We start from the raw sequence: 19,311 nt of genomic DNA on the forward strand, positions 1-19,311 counted from the left end.
TTGGACCGCTATTCTTCTTTAATTGAAACAAGATGGTTTATAATGCTTGTAGCAGCGTGGGGCTCAGATAGCCTGTAACAGATCTCTGGGAGACTCAACCGCAAAGGAGTTGCAAATACAGCCCATGTAGCTTAGTCAGGAGGCATGCGATTGAGAAGTCCGCTTAACTAGGACACCTCCCAGGAAATTGATGCAGCGTGGTGTCCGTAAGGATCGGGACAAAGTTAGCACAAAACTTGTTGAATGGAACAAAAGTGATGGGAATGCCAGTTGTGAAGTAATGCTCAGCCAGATGTGAAACGGGAGTGAATTTCCGAGCAGGTTGCCAAATAAGGATTAGAAGTGGGGTCTAAGTGGTATTCTGTATTCAGTAAGATATTTTATTCCTCTGCACGTTTTTAGGCTGTTTTAAATGAGTAAATACTAGTGGTCTGACTTAATCAAGACAACAGGCAGCTTGGTGAATTGCAAAACCAAAAGGGAGATCAGTAAATGCTAGAACATCTTTGTGAAGCAGGCTGTGACAGGCAATCAGCTGAGAACTTTTAACAGACATTTTGTAAAACAAATTTGTATCAAAGATGGTGCTGGATTATGTATTCTGTGATGTTATAGATACTGAGGGTTTTGGTAAAGTATCTTCTACCTGAGCTGGATTTTTAGGGAAGAGCTTTGAGGATTTCAGAGGGCCAGAAGTCTTGAAAAAGTTGGCCAACTTGCAATTTAGAAGGTAATATTTTGGCATGTTTGGTTTGGATTTCCCTTTTTGCTTTGTAAAAATATTAACATTTCCTGTGCTTTTTTCTGCAGACATTTAAATGCTCTTCTGCTCAATTTAGCTTTATAAACTGGTAGATAATTGCATGATAATCAATAGCCTGTTCTTGAAATCCAGTTACTTTGCTTTTTAAGCTTTTTGGGTAATAAACAGTCATTCTTGCTTGTGTTGCTTGTCAGGTTGGCAGTTTTATATCCCTTGACACCCTGGCTTCGAATCTGCAAGAACATAAAAACTTTTTTCTGACCCTTTTTGACCTGATTTTTAGACCCGCGTTGTGTACCGTGTACCAAGTCATGACTAAGAGCACATCAATCACCGGTGTACGTGTCGTGTAACAGTAAGTGGAGACCCTTAAGGGCACAGGGTTGGATATGCTTTCTCATTTTTCCATTGCATATTTGTTTTCAGTTCGCTCGGCCTGTGCACCCTACCCTGAGTCCTTGTGACTTGGTATTTCCACCAGCCTGACAGTTGGCTTGCCATATTCGAGACCTGATTTTATCCTGAAATATTTTCCCTCAAATGAGATTGAAGTCGGAGATAAGCTGGAAAATCTTACGGCCAGCAGAAATTCAAGGAGTCAGCCAAACTATGCCTCAAGTTAACTTTTTTTTTAACTTTCTTGTGTCTCTTACATTGGTGGGAGGACTCCACTCTTGTGAAATATTATCCAAAATATGTGTGTCTCACCTGAAACCTCCCTTTTTTTTTTTTCCCATAATGATGTGCTGATAGCTCAGGAGGAAATTGCTATAGTTTTTCATAATAGTTCACGGAAAGCTACCTGTACCTTTGACTGGATCTTCCATTAGTGGCCACTCCCTGAGCTGGGAGACTGGACACTATCAACCATTTCTGCTCATCTAGAAATCCAGAAAGTTGGGGGGGTTTGTTGCTTATCAGCTCTCTGCTGGATTACCAGCTTTGAAATGCCTAGTTCGTGATAGTTGGGGAACCTGTGAACCTGCAGTTCAAACAACCCATAGCAAAATGAGTGTGAGTAGCTATGTGAGGAGTTACTATCTGTACTTTCAAGTAACTTTTTGAAAAGGTTGGTATCCTGATGTTTGTTTCACTGCTGATGTGATTATTTTTTTTCTGACAGTCGATCAGATTTAAGTGTACGTGAGAGTTACCCAACCACCACCCTGAAAACCTGCATCCTCAATTGATGGCCTCTTCCCACTTTCTAAGCACAATATTTGTTTGTTTGACATTTGTGTAAATGCAAAATACAGTTATTACTTTCCAATTGTTTATTTTTAAGAGTGATGCTTGCAATAGTAGCTGTGGTAGACATTTAAAGATGTCTTAGTATCCCATACGTGAAATAGGGTGTCCAGGTAACATTTGGTTTGGGTGACTTGATCTTTCCATTAAATAAATCTACCGTTTTATTTGGAGGGGGGAACAAGAGCTTTTCTGCACTGCTGTTGCAAAACCTTCTAGTCTTTTGCTTTACCTTTTTGAGAAACTAAGTTCAGGCCTGTTTGTAGTTGACATTTCACACCCAGTCCAGAAAACTACTTTTGATCCCTCTGTGGAAAGAAATAGGCTAAGCAAGAGCAGTCCTTGATCTGTGATGCTTTTACAAGGTGGTGCTTGTGACTTTGCCCCTTGAATATCGGTGCTTTGAAGTCCGTAGGAGATTATCCTCCTGCCCCTTTGATTCCCTTGGCCATCTCCATGCATGGAAATGCAGAAGGAATCAACAAACTCCTGTTTGGGTCGCTCTGAATTTCTGCTGGATGATGGCTTATCTGCGTGTATTTTAGGCATTGAAATTATGAATTACGCTGTTAAGTTTCACTCTTGAGAGCACAAAGACTTGAGTAGTTTATGCTGTGATCTAAACAAAAGGGTTTTTTAGAACGTGGGGAATTTTGAGTCAAAGTTGGGAGTACTATGTTTTCATGTGTGTGACATGCAGGTCACACAGTTTGAAAATAAATAAAACCCAGGACCAGGTCAGCCAGTGCATTCTTGTATGTGTGTGTTAGTAATCCCAGGGAAAGTGTCTTTTGTAGCCCCCAACCGATTTCCCTGAGGATGGATCTGTAATTGGTTATTTTAAGACTCACTTCAAAATGCTGGCATTTTTTTAAAGGGCTTCAGGCTATGCTTGCTAGAAAAAACATTTGATACTGAGCTGAAGCCTGGCAAAAATTTTCATTTTTCCTTTCACTTTCCGCACTTGAGGGAGGAAGGTCCCTTAAAATAGGCCAAAAAAAAAAAAATGTGCTGGACCATAGTTCGTATGTTCTAGTTGGCTGTTAGTATTTTTTTCCCATCCTGAAATTTCATAAGAAAGCTTCATTCATCTCATTTATTTTGTTTTTGGCATGTAGTGTGTTTTGATTTTTTCTGTTTTGTCTCAGAAGAAAACATCCGGCACTGTTACACTCCTTTGCTTTCACTGGCGCTGAGACAGGACTGGTTCACTGTCATTTTTCAGAATGTTCAGTGTCAAAGGAGAAGTCGTAGATGTTGCAGAAGCGGATGGAGTGCCTTGAGCTGTCAGAAGCGCAGCGCTTTGAAGATGGCCAGCTAGATGAATGTCTTTTAGAGCATCTCCTGTGGAAATGCTGCCCAGTGTTGTGTCTAGTTCTCCTGAAATGAAAGTCTCTTGGTCGGTTGTGCCTTAGGTGTGTGCACCTGACATGACACTGCACCCACCTGCAGCAGCAGTGGAATTAATTTATTAATTTACCACTTTATTATTTGGGGAGGAGATCTTGTAGGTACAATGATGTTGCCTCGTGCATCACTAGTCCTTGTGAACCCTCATATCTTAACGCACATTTCCCTCGACTCTTCTTTCACTGCCACTCGTTTCTGAATGGAAACTACTTGCACAGCTTGGAGGTTAACAAAATGCTCCGTGTGGACGAGCTGGGTGTTAGTTTGCCTGGGAAAATAACTGAGGTAGAGAGAATCCTTCCGATCGATTAGGAGTCCCTACTGCTGAGTAATGAGAGGACTGTATTTTGGGGCAAGAATATGGAGTAATTCAGGTGGTATTGATGTGGTATGGAGCACCCACCCCTGCAATGGAGAATGCGGTGCGAAGTGCTGAAACTGTTGTGAAAGTCATCTTGAAAACAGTGCCAGGAGTGATGTTAGGTCTCTGTTCAAGACACTCAGGCTGGGGAAATACCTATGAAAAGTGAAAATTTATGGTAAGTGCCTGCCTTCCCATCTGAGCAAAAGGAAACATCCAGAATAGGTAGAAATTGGGAGCGTTTGGCTATTTCTCTGAAAGGAAGGGAAGAGGACAGTCTGGAGCTTGATCTTTGTATGGAATGGGGGAGAACGGGTCCAGCCCTGGTTTGCTGGAGGTGAGGCGTTGCTTTTGAAGTTTGTAAAGGGGGTGCTGAGAAGGGGAGGTGAATGAGCAAGTAAACCCTCTGTTTTGCGATGGAAATAGTGGAGCACCTCTCCTTGGGAGAGGCTGATGCAGGCGGATGGGCAACAGGTAAGAAAGGCTGTAGAAGTGTAATGGTAGTAAGGGGTGAGACTTGATGAGGGTTAAACTAAGCTTAACCCATTCGGTACCCATGACGGTGCATGTGTTTGAAGGAGAGTTTTGTAAAGCTTTGATTTTTTCTTTTGTGGAAGGTATGGAGACTGTTGTTTTGATGGTTATTTTCTTGTTCAAGTACTCATTCATTTCTATAAATTGCATGGGGTTTAGTTTGGGAGGGGCATGGTTTGGGTCCCCAGTGTATGTATTTTCTGTCTAACAGATTTAATGGTTAATTCCTTAGGCTGATAGAAGCTGGATCAATGTGTCAGCTCCTGCTTTTACCCAGACTGAATGACTTGCTAGTTACCTCAACGCCTTACATTAGGGACAGTGCAATGTCTGCTTTTCGTTAACGCTTTCTGTTAATTTAAAGAGCCTCTTTATTCTTTCAGATATGTTTTAATGGAGCAGGCTGCAGGTCTGGCTTACACCTTTACCATTTCTGCTACATCCATAGCGCTCAAGTTTGCATACATGTTTTAGCATCTTTGTTGAATGCGTTGAATGCAAGTGTTGATTGTCAGTTATGTTAGTCATAAGCTGTAAGTCATTTATTCTTCTTTTCTTTTTAATCTTTAGTTTGTTAGATACATGGACGTAGATGGTTTTGTTTTGTTAATTTTCACACCACATCTTTTCTGTACTTTAGGTTGACTCCTCACTGCACTGTGAAAACCATTAGGAAAAAGTCCTTGGGGTTAAAACCCGGGGCTCCACAGTGTTACCTGCACTTGGGGCTAGAAATTAATTTAAATGGCGACTGATCTGTCTGAAGCTGAACCCGTGCATCATAAGGCGCTTCCACTCTTAACGGGAGCTCAGCTGATCCACACGGACAAGTTAAGTGAGGTAGGGGCTGGCCCGTTCTCCAAGCTTGCCCTTGGATCAGTCCTTGACTTCCAGTCCTGCTGATACTCTTTCTCCCCTGCTTGTAGGAAACTTATTGGGAGCCTAAAAAACCTTTAGGCACTCTCCTTCCCCTTCCCTGCTTTCCCTGAGATGATGTATTTGTCAAAATCCTCAAATGCTCATCTCATTTAATTTGGAATTGAAAAGAAATTATTTCTTTTATAACTGTAAAATGTGAAACTATCCTCTTCTAGTATGCTTCAAAGAAGCTGGTTTGAGGGTTACTGTCTTTTAAAATTCTGAAAAATCCAAATGTAACTAGAATATTTCTACATATGCTGCTTTGATTTACTTTAATCCCATTTCAAAAACATTCTGCTTCTTTCCAGTATCTGTACTGCTTTTTGTATACTTTTTCTAGAAAGTTGAAGACGACACGATGCCGATCCGTCGCTCGGTGAATTCTTCTTCCCGGGAAACTCCTCCCAAAAGCAAACCTGCTGAAGGTGAAGAGGTCAAAGCGGGTACGGTAATAGTTCTATAGTGGATTGTTAATGTATATCCAAACATAAGCTTGTGTTCTGAAACTCCTGAAAAAACTTTACTGCCACGATTAAAATATTACTAATGCTTAGCTTCTTTTCACAGGCTTTTCCTGGATTATTGGGAAGTTTATTTTGCAGTCACTCTTTTCAGTCTGAACCCATTTGTTTTGTTCTTCATATTCCGTGGCAAAGCCCTGACACTCCAGAGAGGAAAATATAACTAAATATAGTCCCTTTTGAGCTTGCACATTCTTTAGAATAAAGGTAGAAATTGTGAAGTTTCGGTGTCGGGAAGATGGCTTGAGATCCAGAGGTGGAGTTAACGAGTAGAAAAACAAAGTATTTCATTTTTTTTCTTTTTCTGAACAAAAGGATTTTACCACAATGTGTCATAAAATCTAGTCCAATATTAATCTGTCTGGTCTTAGCAGCTTCGCCTCAGTTTCTCAGAATGTGTCATTTCAGTGTCATATTGGGTTAGTTTCACTGACTTTGTCCTCTTTGGTGTCACAAATAAATTACATAAGAAACTAACTATTAATACACTGTGTATTTTAAATGCATGATGCCTCTATGGGAAAACTATGCACAGGAACGTAGCAGGAGTGCTTAAGCTCCTTCTCAGAAATAGAAAACGACTACTGCATGGAGCAGTCACAGTAGACAGCTCTTTATCCAAAAAGTGGGTAATGGCAGTTTATATGCATCTTATCTAGCGGGCAGCCCAGTCTCTAAGCTATTCTCAGCTAAATATACTGGAGTTAATTTTCCTGGGTAAGTTGATTTCTGACTGGATTTGGTCCTGCTGATAAACAAAGCGTTTCTGCAAATGCATGTGCAATCTAAAGCTTTGCCCAGTCTGGAAAAATGCGATTGAATGGTTAAAATACTTCAAGTGCTACAGTGTGTGGTGCAGAAGCAGCGGTGTTTGAAGACAAGTTGGTCGTAAACAAAGCTGCTTGTATGCATCTATCTGAATTTCTGGTAGAGATGTATGGTTTTGCACCTTTCTGAGTTAAAAACACATAAACCGCAACCTAGGGGAAAATCTTAGTGTTTCGTGGTACTGATTTCCTCCTCCCTTCCCCACCCAGGCCTCTCTGATGAGGGATGATTGCAACAGTAACTTCTGGAGTTAAGAGGAGAAGACTGGGGGAATTAGTCCCTGGTGAAAATGCTACATCATGATGTTTGAAGTTACTCTGGCATTTGATGCCTGATGGCTCCTTAGCTCTTTTCATTAGTTTTATTCACTTCTTAAGTTACATTGAAATCTTCTGTTTAAATTAAAGAAAAGAAATTGTCTGGTGGGAAATAATTTTTGGGGGGTGTTCTTAAGCTTCCCCCCTGCCCCCTTCCTTCCTGAAGAATAGAGGCTAGTTTTACGCAGTAACTTGATGCGTTTTCACATCTTTTAGATGCAGAAGTCACCTCTGAGGAATCTGCCTCTGTTGGAGAAGAACAAGAGAATGAAACACTGCCTGCTGCATCCGGTGAAGCAGAACAGCCAAAGGAACCTGAGAATGAAGGGAAGGGGGAAACAAAGTCCTCAGAAGAAACCAAAAAGGAGTAAGGCTTGCTTAGTGCTGAATTCATGGATTTGGGTAGGATTCTGAAGAAAGTTCAGGTTCTAGAGGTAGAAAAGATGGTGGGAGAGATGGGAAAAATAGGATGGGTCCCTCAAAAAGGTGCTCGTATTTCTCAGGAAGGAGCTACCAATCAAGTGTAGCTGCTGTTCTAGAACACGTGTGAGGCTGAATATCAAGATAGGGTCTCTTTTTTCTAATAGAAACATCAAAATGTTCTTTAAATTATTTTCAATGTCAGATGTTCTGGGCTTTTTTCTGTTGTTGTTCTGCTTGTTGCCTTGGTTTACAGTGTCTTTTGTCTTACTATTGCTTTGTATTTTTCCTAAGCGAGAAGGATCAGTCTAAGGAAAAGGAGAAGAAGGTGAAAAAGACCATTCCTGCGTGGGCTACACTTTCTGCCAGCCAGCTAGCTAGAGCACAGAAGCAAACTCAGATGGCTGCCACCTCACGTCCCAAAATGGATGCTATTTTAACTGAAGCCATCAGGGTAAGCAGGAGACAAATGTTTCTTTTGTTCATCTGTCACAAAGCAGAATAATTTGTGCGCCTAAAATCCACAATTTCAGCTTGCTGATGGTGCGGATGATAGTGCTGTCTGTTAGCAGGACAGATGTGTATGCTTCTGCCTGGAAGCCCATGGAGCTGAAATGTGAGTCCATGGTGATGATGAGGGGCCCTGTAGTTTATTTCTTTGTTTAGAATTTGTTTCCCTCCCGAATTACATTATTAGAAACAGCTAGGATGACATAACCTGGTTGATTGCTGTCATCATTTAATTTGGAGTGCCTTCTAGCCATATTTAACTTGATTTACCTTGATTAATCCATCTACTTGATACGTGCTTTTTTCAGTATTAACTTATTCTAATTCAGGACAGATGGAAATACTGTAAACTAGCATTCCGAAGTGGTGTTGGTCTTGGTTTGCTGTATCCCTCCTAGTTGTAAGAAGAGACCTGTGCTATTGTAGTTGCGCTGCTGCTCTCCCCTTGAGGCTTGGTTCACGCACGTTGCCTTCACAGGAGGCCTGGACTCCACCAGCCTTAATTGCAAGATGGCCTTTCCAGCTGCTATATCTTCAAAATATGAACTTCAACTTAGGTTTTTTACTAGTTTACTAATGTCAATCCTCCAACTTCTTTAAAAAAAAAAAAAAAAAAAGAAAATTGGCAACTTGTTCTGACTTAATGACATTAGTAAAATGACTTACCAGTTGTGCAGCATTGGTTTGCCAAAAGGTGACTGTATTTTGTAGTAACATGTAGTGTTTATGCCATTACTTGTAAGTGCTTCAGAATACGGGAGTAGTTTCAGCCACTCTGAAGGGGAAAGTTAAGTATTTTGTAAGTCATACTTTATACTCTTGAGTCATTGTGGGGAAAAAGCCACCCCTGGCATCCTGTGCTGATGTGCTGGCCTGTGTGCATCAGTTCAATCTCTGTTCTTCCAGACCCACAGCAAGATAATTGCAGTGTGGGTGGTTTCTACTAACCTTTTGCTTCTGTTTCAGGCATGCTTTCAAAAGAGTGGTGCATCAGTCGTTGCAATACGTAAATACATCATCCACAAATACCCTTCCCTGGAGCTTGAGAGGAGAGGCTATCTTCTAAAGCAAGCGTTGAAAAGGGAGCTGGAGAGAGGAATCATTAGACAGGTAAGAGTTGCTTCGCGGAGCAGCCCTGGAGATGGTGTTACTCAATTACATAGGAGTTTCATAAACTCCGTTAGCAGGTCTCTGGAGTGGTTATGTTCTCCCTTGTGGAGGTTAATCAACCTCTGTCTCCACTTTGTTAGACACTGACAGAATTTCAGCATTGTTCTGTCAATCAGATACTTTGCACGGTTGTTTTTTGTGAAATTTATGACCGTTTCTTGGGGTTGTGTCATATAGCATTGCAGCAGCACGTGTCTTCAAACTGAGTCTAACAACGTCACTTCTGTAGCAGCATGTTTCTTTCAACACTGTAATTTATGCCTGTGGTATCTGTTAGGGTCTCCTGGTCAGGACAGCAGAGTATGTTATTAATGTCTGGCTGTGGTTTCTGATCTTAGTGACATGTCAGTGGGTACAAATCAGGCCTCTGCCTTAACAGCCCATCGCCAGGGTGACCAGTGCATTCAAAATCTCTGTCATGATGTCAATTAGTCTCTTTCAGGTTGTTACTATTCTGAGTTACTTTGTTAAAGACTGAAATGGAATTTCTTTCAAACTAGGTGAAAGGAAAGGGAGCTTCTGGGAGCTTTGTGGTGGTGTCTAATGCAGGAAAAACTGTTCCAAAAGCCAGAGACAGAAAGGTAAGATGGATCATTTTAAACAACACTGAAAAATCTTGCGCTGAAACACATGTATTTTACGAAATGCAGCCTAACCCTAACCCAAACAGTGTTTTCCTCCTTGCTGTACTTTTCCTCCCCAATTAAAGCACCTATTCTACTAAAATCAGAATCAGAAAGCTAGTATGAGAAATTAAAACCAAGTAGAATAATCAAAATCTTAGTTTTAAAATGTTTACATTAAACCCCTAGGCTTTGGTTCAGAGGCAGAAAGCTGAATAACCATGAAGCTCCTCTTCTGTCTTTACCTGGTAGAGAGAGATGCCTCTCAGGTATTGTAAGAGAGCTTTATGCTACTGCTGTTTCTGTTATATCTGTTGCATGGATAAATAGAAGACTTCAGTCTTCAGGACTGTCAGATGAACATTTTTCCATCAGCTGTGAGGGCAGAGGGAGGAAGAAGAAAATGGCTTAAGGCTTCTGGAAGAAAGCTGCTAACGTTGGGTGTATATTGTTCTGAGGTAGTAAAATGTGATGTGGGTTTTTTTGAGCCTAGTCCTCACAATTAGTCGTGGTTCCAGCACCGCTGTTCTCCGCTCCCTGCTGCGCTGGGTGTATGAAACACATTTCTAACACTGCAGTTACAAAATGCTTTGCCGAATGGGCAAATGGAATTGCCCATCCTTTTGCATTTTAGATGGACGAACCCAGAAAGTATTGTAACGCCTTGGTGCTTATCTCTTGGCTACCGGGGAGACCAAAAGTCCTAAAACTGAAGGAAAGAGAAAAAAAGGAAACTAATTGCGGCGTAACTTCTTTTTAAATAGAGCTCACTGGCTCCACGAGAAGTTTGAGCAAGGCACCTGATAACTGCTAACACATCACTTTTCTTGTCTGCAGCATATCGGTGTCTTTGTTCCTAGCTACTTTCGCTGTGTTGCAGCAAAACGAATAGCTTGCTTTTATTTTCAGTGAATTCAGCAAGCAGTCGAGCAGCTGTCTGGGTGAGCGGCACCCTCACCCATTCGACTGTTTGCAAAGCTGCTGTTCAGCATCAAAATCATTAAACTTCAGCATATTTCCCCACTGTCTTTTCTGTATAAAGAACAGACCATTTTTTTCCTGATCATCCCCTCATAGTAACAAAGGGATGGAGGAAAATTCAGAAGGGAGCGTTGGCTTCAATCAAGATTTCATTCTGTCATCTGAAAAAAAAATGCACTCCTGTTTAGCTGTTCTTTTTTGGGAAGATTTGACCTGTGTAAACAGGTCTTGCCTTTGGTTTTTATGTTTCATGTCAGCATGAATCATTTTCACCTGTCTCATTGAAGGGTAGCAGAGGAAAATGCCTATAGAAAGAGGAAGGAAACCATTATAAAAACAGATGTTGTTAAATACTCAGCAATTTATATTTATAAAACTTTTCTAAGACTCCTATGAAAATTCCAGCCAAATTTGCTCCATTTTGCTTAAACTGCTAAACTTTTTAAATTGCTATTTTAAAGAACTGCCTTACAGAACTTGATTTTCCAGATCTGTGGCCAGTGCCAGGAGCACTTCTCCCCACCTGTGCATTGCTGGTTCAGAAAACCCAGAGTTTTAGGCCCCACTGATGCGTAAAAGTATGTGTATTTCAGAAAAGCACTTCCGCTTCGACTGCAGAGCAACAAGTCAAGCTGGAAGATATCCTGCCGCTGGCTTTCACCCGCCTTTGTGAGCCGAAGGAAGCTTCTTACAGCCTGATCAAGAAATATGTGTCTCAGTATTACCCCAAACTCAAAGTAGATATAAGGTAGGTGCAGGAGTACACTTCTGCAAGCAAAGGAGCAGTGAAACGCAGCCTTCCTCTGGCTTTGCCTCACTTCATGGTGATTCAGTTCAGTATTTCAGCAGGCAGCAGACAGGTGGTGCTCTGCGTTGTAGAGCCTGCAGGAAAGCTTGAGGAAAAGCTGTGCCTTTTTCTGCATCCCTCCACACCCAATCTTTGTTCCTGACACCGACATCAGCATTGCTCTACGCACCTCCGCCCCTAACCAAAACCAGATCCCTTTAGCTGCGTGGATGTGAAGGCCTCTCCTTGGGATCTTGTCCCACTTGGTTCTGGATGCTTTAGCTGGCACACGCTTACAGTAATCTTTAAGTTTGCCCATACAGAGCGGGTCAAAGCTGGGGGAGGAAGCAAATCTAGGAAAACCCTATGGGTCACCTCTTACAGGGGCTTGTACTCAGTCCCTTGTTTGTCTGTGAGCTGACTGACTCATTGCCCACCGAGTCCAAATGTGCTTTTCAAAATGAGTAAATCCTTCCAAGTGAAGCTTGTCTGTTTCTGGCTACGCAGTGACACCAAGAAAGCGTTGCAGTTGAATTTCCGCTAACGTACATTGTTCTTCTCATGTAATCAGCACTTGCTGACAGATCTCCATTTAAAATGTCTGTATGTAGGCAGATACCACTTGTAAGTACTGCTCTGCTCACACTCTGTATAAAGCGTTGTTTCTCTGTTTGTTTTTTAGGCTGTCAGTGTGTGTCAGTAAAGCTTTACCCTCCTGTATTTCAGACCCCAGCTGTTGAAGAATGCCCTGCAGAGAGCTGTAGAGAAGGGCCAGTTAGAGCAGATCACAGGGAAGGGAGCGTCTGGGACATTCCAGGTCAGAGCCAGAGTTTATCTTGTTTTGTTGACTGTACTGACCACAAGCCTTGGATATAAGTTAACGCGCCCTCTCCCCCAGTTTCATTGGGTACACCTTTCTTTAGCAGCCTGTCATATTCAGGAGTTGTCAAACTATGAAGCAGTAGGACTCTTATTCTCCTCTTGGTCTACATTTCTGGAGCAGACCCCCCTGCCTTCCTTGCTTAGCGTGCTCCACACGCTGCTTCAGCTCTGACTCACTAGCACAGTAGGGGAGATGGTGGGGTAAGCTTTCCTTTCCATCACTAATTGTAAGTGCAGTAGGTACCCCAGATGTCTGCAACGTCTTGTTCTCATGTCTATGCCATAGAAGTCTTTTGGGTACATTTGGTCTGTGGGATGGAGGAAGATCTGATTTATTTCCTTCCCTGAGTGATAGGCCCTTAGATTGCCACATCCTTGCAGTGTATTTGGGGACTAGGACAATGTGTTACCAATAAAAAGCACGCCAGGCCAGTTGACTGAATAGGCCTGTCCTCCCAATTAAAGCTGGGAGAGGAGCGTTCCCTGTGCAGTGTTTTAATATAAAACGTATCTGTGCTAATGCAGGAGCGCCGACACACCTGGTGCAGAGGAGCTTGTCCTGACCTGGTTTGGGAGAATTTTGTCTTGATGCTTTTCTCTTCCTCCTTGGAAAATAGCTGAAGAAATCAGGGGAGAAGCCCCTGCTGGGTGGGACTATGATGGAAGACGCCATCCTGTCTGCTATTGCGGCCATGAACGAACCGAAGACCTGCTCCACCACAGCACTGAAGAAGTATATCCTGGAAAACCACCCAGGGACCAACTCCAACTTCCAGGGTAAAGTACCGATCTGTGTAACACTTCTCCTCTACATGCAGAGAGAGTCCTGCAGCTGCAGAAGTGTCTGTGCAGCACCTTTAAACTGTTCTGTTGAGTTTGCTGGGGAACTGACAGCTGCTCAGCTCTTTGTGCTGCAGAGATGCTCAGTGTTTTTAATTCCCATTAGTTCCTTTCAAGCCTGACAAAGGCTAGTTTCTGAGGCATAATGCATGTTTCTCTTGTCTATAGCACGTTCCCAGGAAGGGGGAATAGTATTCAAGTACTTTATTGTTCTTAAATCACCAAGTCGATTTCATCTGTCTCTCTCTATTTTGAAAGGCTACAGCTTGGCCTAAATGCAGTTCCTAGTTGTTTTTTATTTAGAGAAGTTGCGTAGTCTAACTTTTAAAAAAATTCACAAGCACTCCTCTTACTGATTTGTTTGAGGTCCTTCTTTAGTTCTGATTTTAAAAGGTCAAGCAAGTGAGGAGAGAAACTAATCCTGTTGTATTTGGGAAGGGATTTGGCATGTCTTTGTTACCAGGAATGACACTAATGTCTGCTTTGACTTTTGCATTAGCAGAAACAATACTAGCAGAGACTTTAAACTGTGTAATGGCTTATTTGCATTATTTGGTCTGAGCCCCGATGCAGTTGTTTAACCGAGGCTGGAGCTCATTTGAAGCAGGATGAGCTCGCAGCAGTCTCTACTAGAGTCAAACCTAAAGGTAGATCAGTTTGTTACTGTGGTGTCACAGTGCTGGTGCCGTTCCTCACGTGGACGTGGGGCCAGAGAGGAGATTGCTGATCCCGCACTCTTCACCTGGAACTGAAGCTGTTTGATGCAGGGCTTACCGACCTATAGAGGAGCGCAGATTCCCTCGCAGCAGTGTGGGCTAAAGAAGTTGCCTGAGGCCTTCTGCCAATTAGAGACTGATGTCAAGTGTGACTTCTTAATCTTGGGGCAGGGAAGAGAGTTTCCAGGCTTACTAAGCCCTTGCACGATTTATTTTCAGGACCACAGGAAATCGCCCTGGTCCTTCGAGGCCTGTGTTTAGCCAGCCTCCAGTGCTTGTCAGTGTTGCAAGTCGGATAAGGAAATTTCAGCTTGCAATCTGTTGTTTTCTTTCTCCTTCCGTTACATAAAAGGAATTTTGATGATCTCTGCTCTGTTTTAAGAGCAACCGGAGGAAGATGTGGCGAAATGTAAAAGCAGGCAAGTACGCACTGCAGAGACAGTACTCTGCACTCCTCCCTGGTTTATACCTCATACTTATAACTGGACTTGACTAGAGTCCAATCCTTTACGTGCTGCTATTGATCTCTGGTACCCGGAGTAAAAACAGCCTTATGTTTTATGTGTTGCTCCCGTTTATAAATGTGTGGGGTTTTTAAAGAGTTCTTGAACTGACAATCCTAATGTTGCAACACTAGTAATTTAATGGCTACAATCAACTCAGTTAGCTGTGCAAGCTCTTCCAGTGCCATTCAAAGTAAAACATTTCAGCAGAGGTAGCCTGTAAGGTGGTGAAGGTATGGCGCTGCCCCAAATGATTCTCTTGCTGGGCAATGTCAGTTCTTAATAAAAGCCCATTTCAGGAGTGTTGAATAAGTGGTTGGAGTGAATACCTTTGCATTAGTCGTACAGAACAGATTCATATGGCAGTTCAGCCAGCATGTTTCTTTGGATTTTTCTCTTCCCGTTCCTCGAGTGAACCTCTGTAGAACGTGCTTGAGGGCAGGCCTCGCTTTTCCCTTAGTTTGGAGGCAGCTAAATATGTAAATGGTCCCTCTAATTCAAGCTGAAAATGGTTTTGAACTGACTAAACAACTTCAGCCCTTTGCCAGAGACAAAGATCCCCTGTACTCATGCAGTTTTGGTTACAATTCTTACACAGTGCACAATGGAACAGAAGACTGGACTCAAAAGTGCATTTGTCATATTTCTAGACCAAATATTTTCCCTTTTAAAAAAAAAACAAACAAACAAAAAAACTCACACACAGAATGGGGAAAGATGTACCACATATGAAATTTAGAACAGGAGGAGGGTAAAACCAGGCTTGTTTTAAAAAAACACTTTGGAGAACAGGCTGAAGAAAGCTGAGACTTGGGTTAAGTTTGGACAGAAGTAGTGACACAGCACTGTTGAATGCATTTATAAAGGAGGATCCCTCAATCGTGACATCAAAAACCTGCACTGTTCCTGACTTCTTCCTTTGGAGAATTTATAACCACACTTGCTAAGTGTTCAGGAACAAACACTTGTATCTTTTATCTTCTTCCTGAAAATTAACTGCAAGAGGATTTCCCTTTAAATAAGACATACTAAAACTTCTAAATGCAGTGGTCTAGCTGGGTCTGACACACAGCGGCTGCTTTTTGCTGAGCGCAGAAAGAAGCATGCGGTGATGTCTTCACAAGTCTCAGATCTCCAGTGCAGTTTGATTCCTCTGCAGGTGTCCTGGGCAAAGGAGACTTCATCCGGACTCTGCATCTCTGATTTCAGAGGGCACTGCAGAGAGCAGTAAGGTTAGGCAAGTGGATAAAGATAGTAACACAACCTTTCTCTGATTGTTTGTTTTTTTTTTTTTTTTCTTTTCACAGTGCATCTACTGAAGAGAACCCTGCAGAAATGTGAGAAGAATGGCTGGATGGAGCAAATTTCTGGAAAGGGCTTCAGTGGAACCTTTCAGCTTTGCTTCCCTTATTATCCTAGGTAAAGAGCGTGGCTGTAAAACGATGTTCAAGATAAGGTTCGCATAGGTCAGCCAGAGAGCAGTGCTGTTCATAGCTGACCCCCTATTTACAGGGAAGTTTGTGGAGGGTTTAATAACTAATGAACCACAACGTTGTCACCCATACTCTAGATAATTGACACTACTTGGGTGTCTGACTGTGAGTGAACATAAAAAGCTGACTTCATTAGCAAGGGAAGCTTTTAAGGGCAGTAAAAATATTGGGCTCAATATTCTCAGACACTCTGTCATGATGCTTTTTTTGCAGGTTGGGGGCTATTTAAGTGTTCCCATGCTAAAAAAACCTCACATGAGCAGGTGGTGTGTTGTTCTTAATGCAAGGATGCTCATAATGAGTAAGACCCAGCTGTTTGCCTTTCTTAATGCTGATGTGGAGGAGAAGTGGGAGGAGGGAAGATGACCTAGATTAACTTCTGTGAGACTAAAACAGCCTTTCTTCTCCTGCTGTGAGTGTATATTGTGCTGGGCCACATGGAGCCCAGGGATGATGACTTAGTGTCCCACGAAGAGCCAAATGGCAGCATAGTCATTAAAGTCTCCGCTTCCCACCTTCTTTTATTGCATACATACAAAGTCCTCAGTGGCTTCAGCCTGTGTTCAGAGTCACTGAAGACTGATCTTGTCCCTTTGTTGTCTGCCTTCCTGTGTTTGCACAGAAGGAGCAATGAGGAGAGAACTGAAGAAAGGGCAGCTTAGGATACAATCTGTCACACTTCTGCCATTGCAGAGTCTAAATAACGTTGGTTTCAGATAGCAGCAAACACAGAGGCCTTGCGGGTATTTCTGGATTTGGCTCAACACTGTAACCTCACAGGAGGATGGGCAGCGGTGCCTGATGAAAGCCAGGGTCACCCAAGGCTTGCTGACCCTGGAGTCATATCCTTAGAAGTAAGTCACGCTCTGACAAGAACCCTCTTGTAGCCCAGATGTGCTCTACCCAGAGAAGCAGCAGGACGAGGACTCTGAGGAATCTGATGAGGAGGAAGAAGAGGAATCTGAGGAGGAAGAAGAATCTGAAGAGGAAGAGTCTGAGGAGGAAGAGCCACCACCAAAGAAGAGGTATGGCAGCATGAGAGATAAATGGGCTCCTTCAGATGAAATAAAAGTGACTGTCACAGCTGTAGAGTGCACAGGTTTGTCTCTTGGTGTGGTTATTTATCCACAAGGCTGTTGCTCAGAGGTGTTGGAAGAAGAAGCTTCTAATTATGCCTTGCTCCAGAGATAATGATCTCTCCCGTTCCCATAATTTGAAGCTTACCTCTTTTTTTCCTCCAGGTGAGAAGAGAGCCTGTATTTATAATTTGTATTGCCTTCAGTCTCCTAAAGTTGCCTTTTGTGCTTTACAAAAGTGTGACGTTTCGCATGGGACTTTTTGTATTTATTAAGTGTTTCCTTAGGAAAACTTTTCCCCACAGTATTGTTTGCAGTTCCGTAGCCAGATATGAAACCTGCTTTATTCAGAATGTGGATTTAAGATAAGTGTTGTTCATTAAGTAATAAAGTTCCATTTAGAGAGGAGAGAGAGTGCTTAGGTCTCTTAATTGTTCTGACAACTGACTTTGATTCATTGTCATTATTTGTATGTTTATATGCCTAACGAAGGAGTTTGAAACCTTGCTGGCAGAGCACTGTGGGGATTGAGAAGCGCTTAGCGTGGCAAGAGGAGTTCTTGCTCTTTGGGATTTAGCTAATGAAATGTACTGCTGCATAAAGGAACATCCGTGGTAAAGAACAAGGATGCCAAGATCTGCTTCATTTATGCAAATTGATGACAGCAGCTCTGCTCTGGGTAGCATTTGCGCCTCCACTGAGATCTTGTGCTGTCTCTCTTTCTGACAGGATGCAGAAGAGACCGCCTCCAAAATCACGGAGCAGGGCCCCTCCGATGAAGCGAAGAGAGTCCAAACCCAAGCCAAGAAAAACCCCCGCAGCCCGCCGAGGGAAAGCAAAGCCCCCTCCCAAGGTTAAAACCCCTGCTAAGAAAGCCAAACCAGCAGCCCCAGCCATCAAGAAACCCTCTGGTGGCAGCTCTTCCAAGAAACCAGCAGCCAGCGGGAGGAAGGAAGTGAAACCCTCTGCCAAGGGCAAATCCACCATGAGGAAATCTCTCCGGGCAAAAAAGTAAAATTTTTCCACTGTCAGGGAATCCCACGGTCAAATCCACAATCTTGTTTTATAAGTCAACGTGCATTTGTATTTTAGTTCTGATGCTTAAACACTTCTTTTTTTTGTTGGGTTTTTTTTTTTCTTGAATGATGGGGGGAAAAAGCTGAAAACTAAATCAAACCAACCCGAGCATTTGTTAGATCTCAATGCTGTGCCTCGTGCCTGCCCCTCCCCTGGAACAAGTCATCTTTAGTTTCTGCAATAATTTTAGGACTTTTCTAGGACATATATAATCTGTACATTTTACGGTGTTCCTCTTGGGTTTGGGGGGGAGGGTTGGCTTTTAAAAATTCTTCAAAGAAGATCTTTATATCTTTAGACAGCAGGAACAGGATGATTGGGGGAATGTGATTCTTAATGAGAAGGTACAACGGCAGAAGAGTCCTCCCTAGATCCCCTGCATGACGAGGTCCTTAACGCTTCTGTGAAGAAGCAGTGTATATACAGCACTTGCACTGAGTCCTGGAGGTGCTTCTTTCTGCCCGGCCGTTAGAGCGACAGGCTGAGGAGGCGGCGCGTTCGGCTCCTTCAGACCAGCAAGGTTTGTTTGACGGTGAGTCAGATCTTCAGTAAACGGAGGCTGCAGCGCGTCTACTGATCGTCTGATGCCGGAGGGGCTCCAAAAGGAGGGGTAGTTCTCGGTTAGGCGGGTGATTTGAATTAGTGTTTCCACGCCACATCTGTTACCTTAAAACCAAAATATATAAAAGTCTTCTTGAATCCAACTTTCAAATGTTTTTAAGAGATGAAGAGCCTGAGTTTTGTCACCTCTTGTTTACCCTTTTTTAAAGAAAAGTTGGAGAGCTATACAATTGCTAATGTAGAGATGTTGATAAGTGAAGAACATGCAGTTTGCTAAAATAAAATGAAACTAGATTCCAGGCCCGCTTTGTGTGTCCTTTCTCTTCCTCGCCACAGCTTTCTCCTCCTGGACATGTAGAGAGGAGGGAATTGCAGTCACCGTGGATTGCTGCCGAGGCAAATCTTTGTTAAAAGTACGTTGCCAGCGTGAAAGAGTGGGGCTATTTTAGCCTGAGCCCCTGCCAAGCCCTGTAGTTGGACGGACTTGTGACCTTTTTCTTCCCCATTTTCTCTGGAGACAAAGGTGAGCAAGAAGAAAGTTCTGTTTGAGCCCCTTGCTGCTCCTCTTCTCCCTCTGCCCCTGCTCGGTGGCCAGTGGGGACAAAAAAGACCAGCTGAAATCTTCCCCCTTCTGCCCTGCTCAACAGAGCAGCGCCTGCATTCAAAACACACTCCACCGCGTCCCCGGTTCTCCCTCGGACAGGGTAACGCCGGGGATTTGAATGTGACCTGACAGTCTTTTCGTTTTAACGTGCTTTTGGAAAGAGCT

At 42.9% G+C, this 19,311-nt stretch overlaps 1 protein-coding gene across 1 annotated transcript; it reads left to right on the forward strand.

Moving 5' to 3' along the window:
- Window positions 1-4,955: 4,955 nt before the first annotated feature.
- Window positions 4,956-18,841, forward strand: HP1BP3 (heterochromatin protein 1, binding protein 3). The gene is made up of 12 exons (XM_009579994.1): window positions 4,956-5,156; window positions 5,578-5,680; window positions 7,120-7,270; window positions 7,618-7,777; window positions 8,800-8,943; window positions 9,504-9,584; window positions 11,201-11,355; window positions 12,121-12,211; window positions 12,894-13,053; window positions 15,643-15,754; window positions 16,716-16,853; window positions 17,634-18,841. The coding sequence occupies exons 1-12, from the start codon at window positions 5,061-5,063 to the stop codon at window positions 17,917-17,919; spliced, it is 1,677 nt and encodes a 558-aa protein (XP_009578289.1). The 5' UTR covers window positions 4,956-5,060; the 3' UTR covers window positions 17,920-18,841.
- Window positions 18,842-19,311: the final 470 nt, after the last annotated feature.

The sequence above is a fragment of the Fulmarus glacialis genome, unplaced genomic scaffold (genome assembly GCF_000690835.1).
Source record: "Fulmarus glacialis isolate BGI_N327 unplaced genomic scaffold, ASM69083v1 scaffold44046, whole genome shotgun sequence".
NCBI lineage: Eukaryota > Metazoa > Chordata > Aves > Procellariiformes > Procellariidae > Fulmarus > Fulmarus glacialis.

Coding starts and splice junctions, on each gene's coding strand:
- HP1BP3 (XM_009579994.1), top strand. CDS start 5,061: ATGGCGACTGATCTGTCTGAAGCTGAACCCGTGCATCATAAGGCGCTT. Junction 5,681..7,119: donor AGGTGAAGAGGTCAAAGCGG/GTACGGTAATAG, acceptor CACATCTTTTAG/ATGCAGAAGTCACCTCTGAG. Junction 13,054..15,642: donor GACCAACTCCAACTTCCAGG/GTAAAGTACCGA, acceptor TTCTTTTCACAG/TGCATCTACTGAAGAGAACC.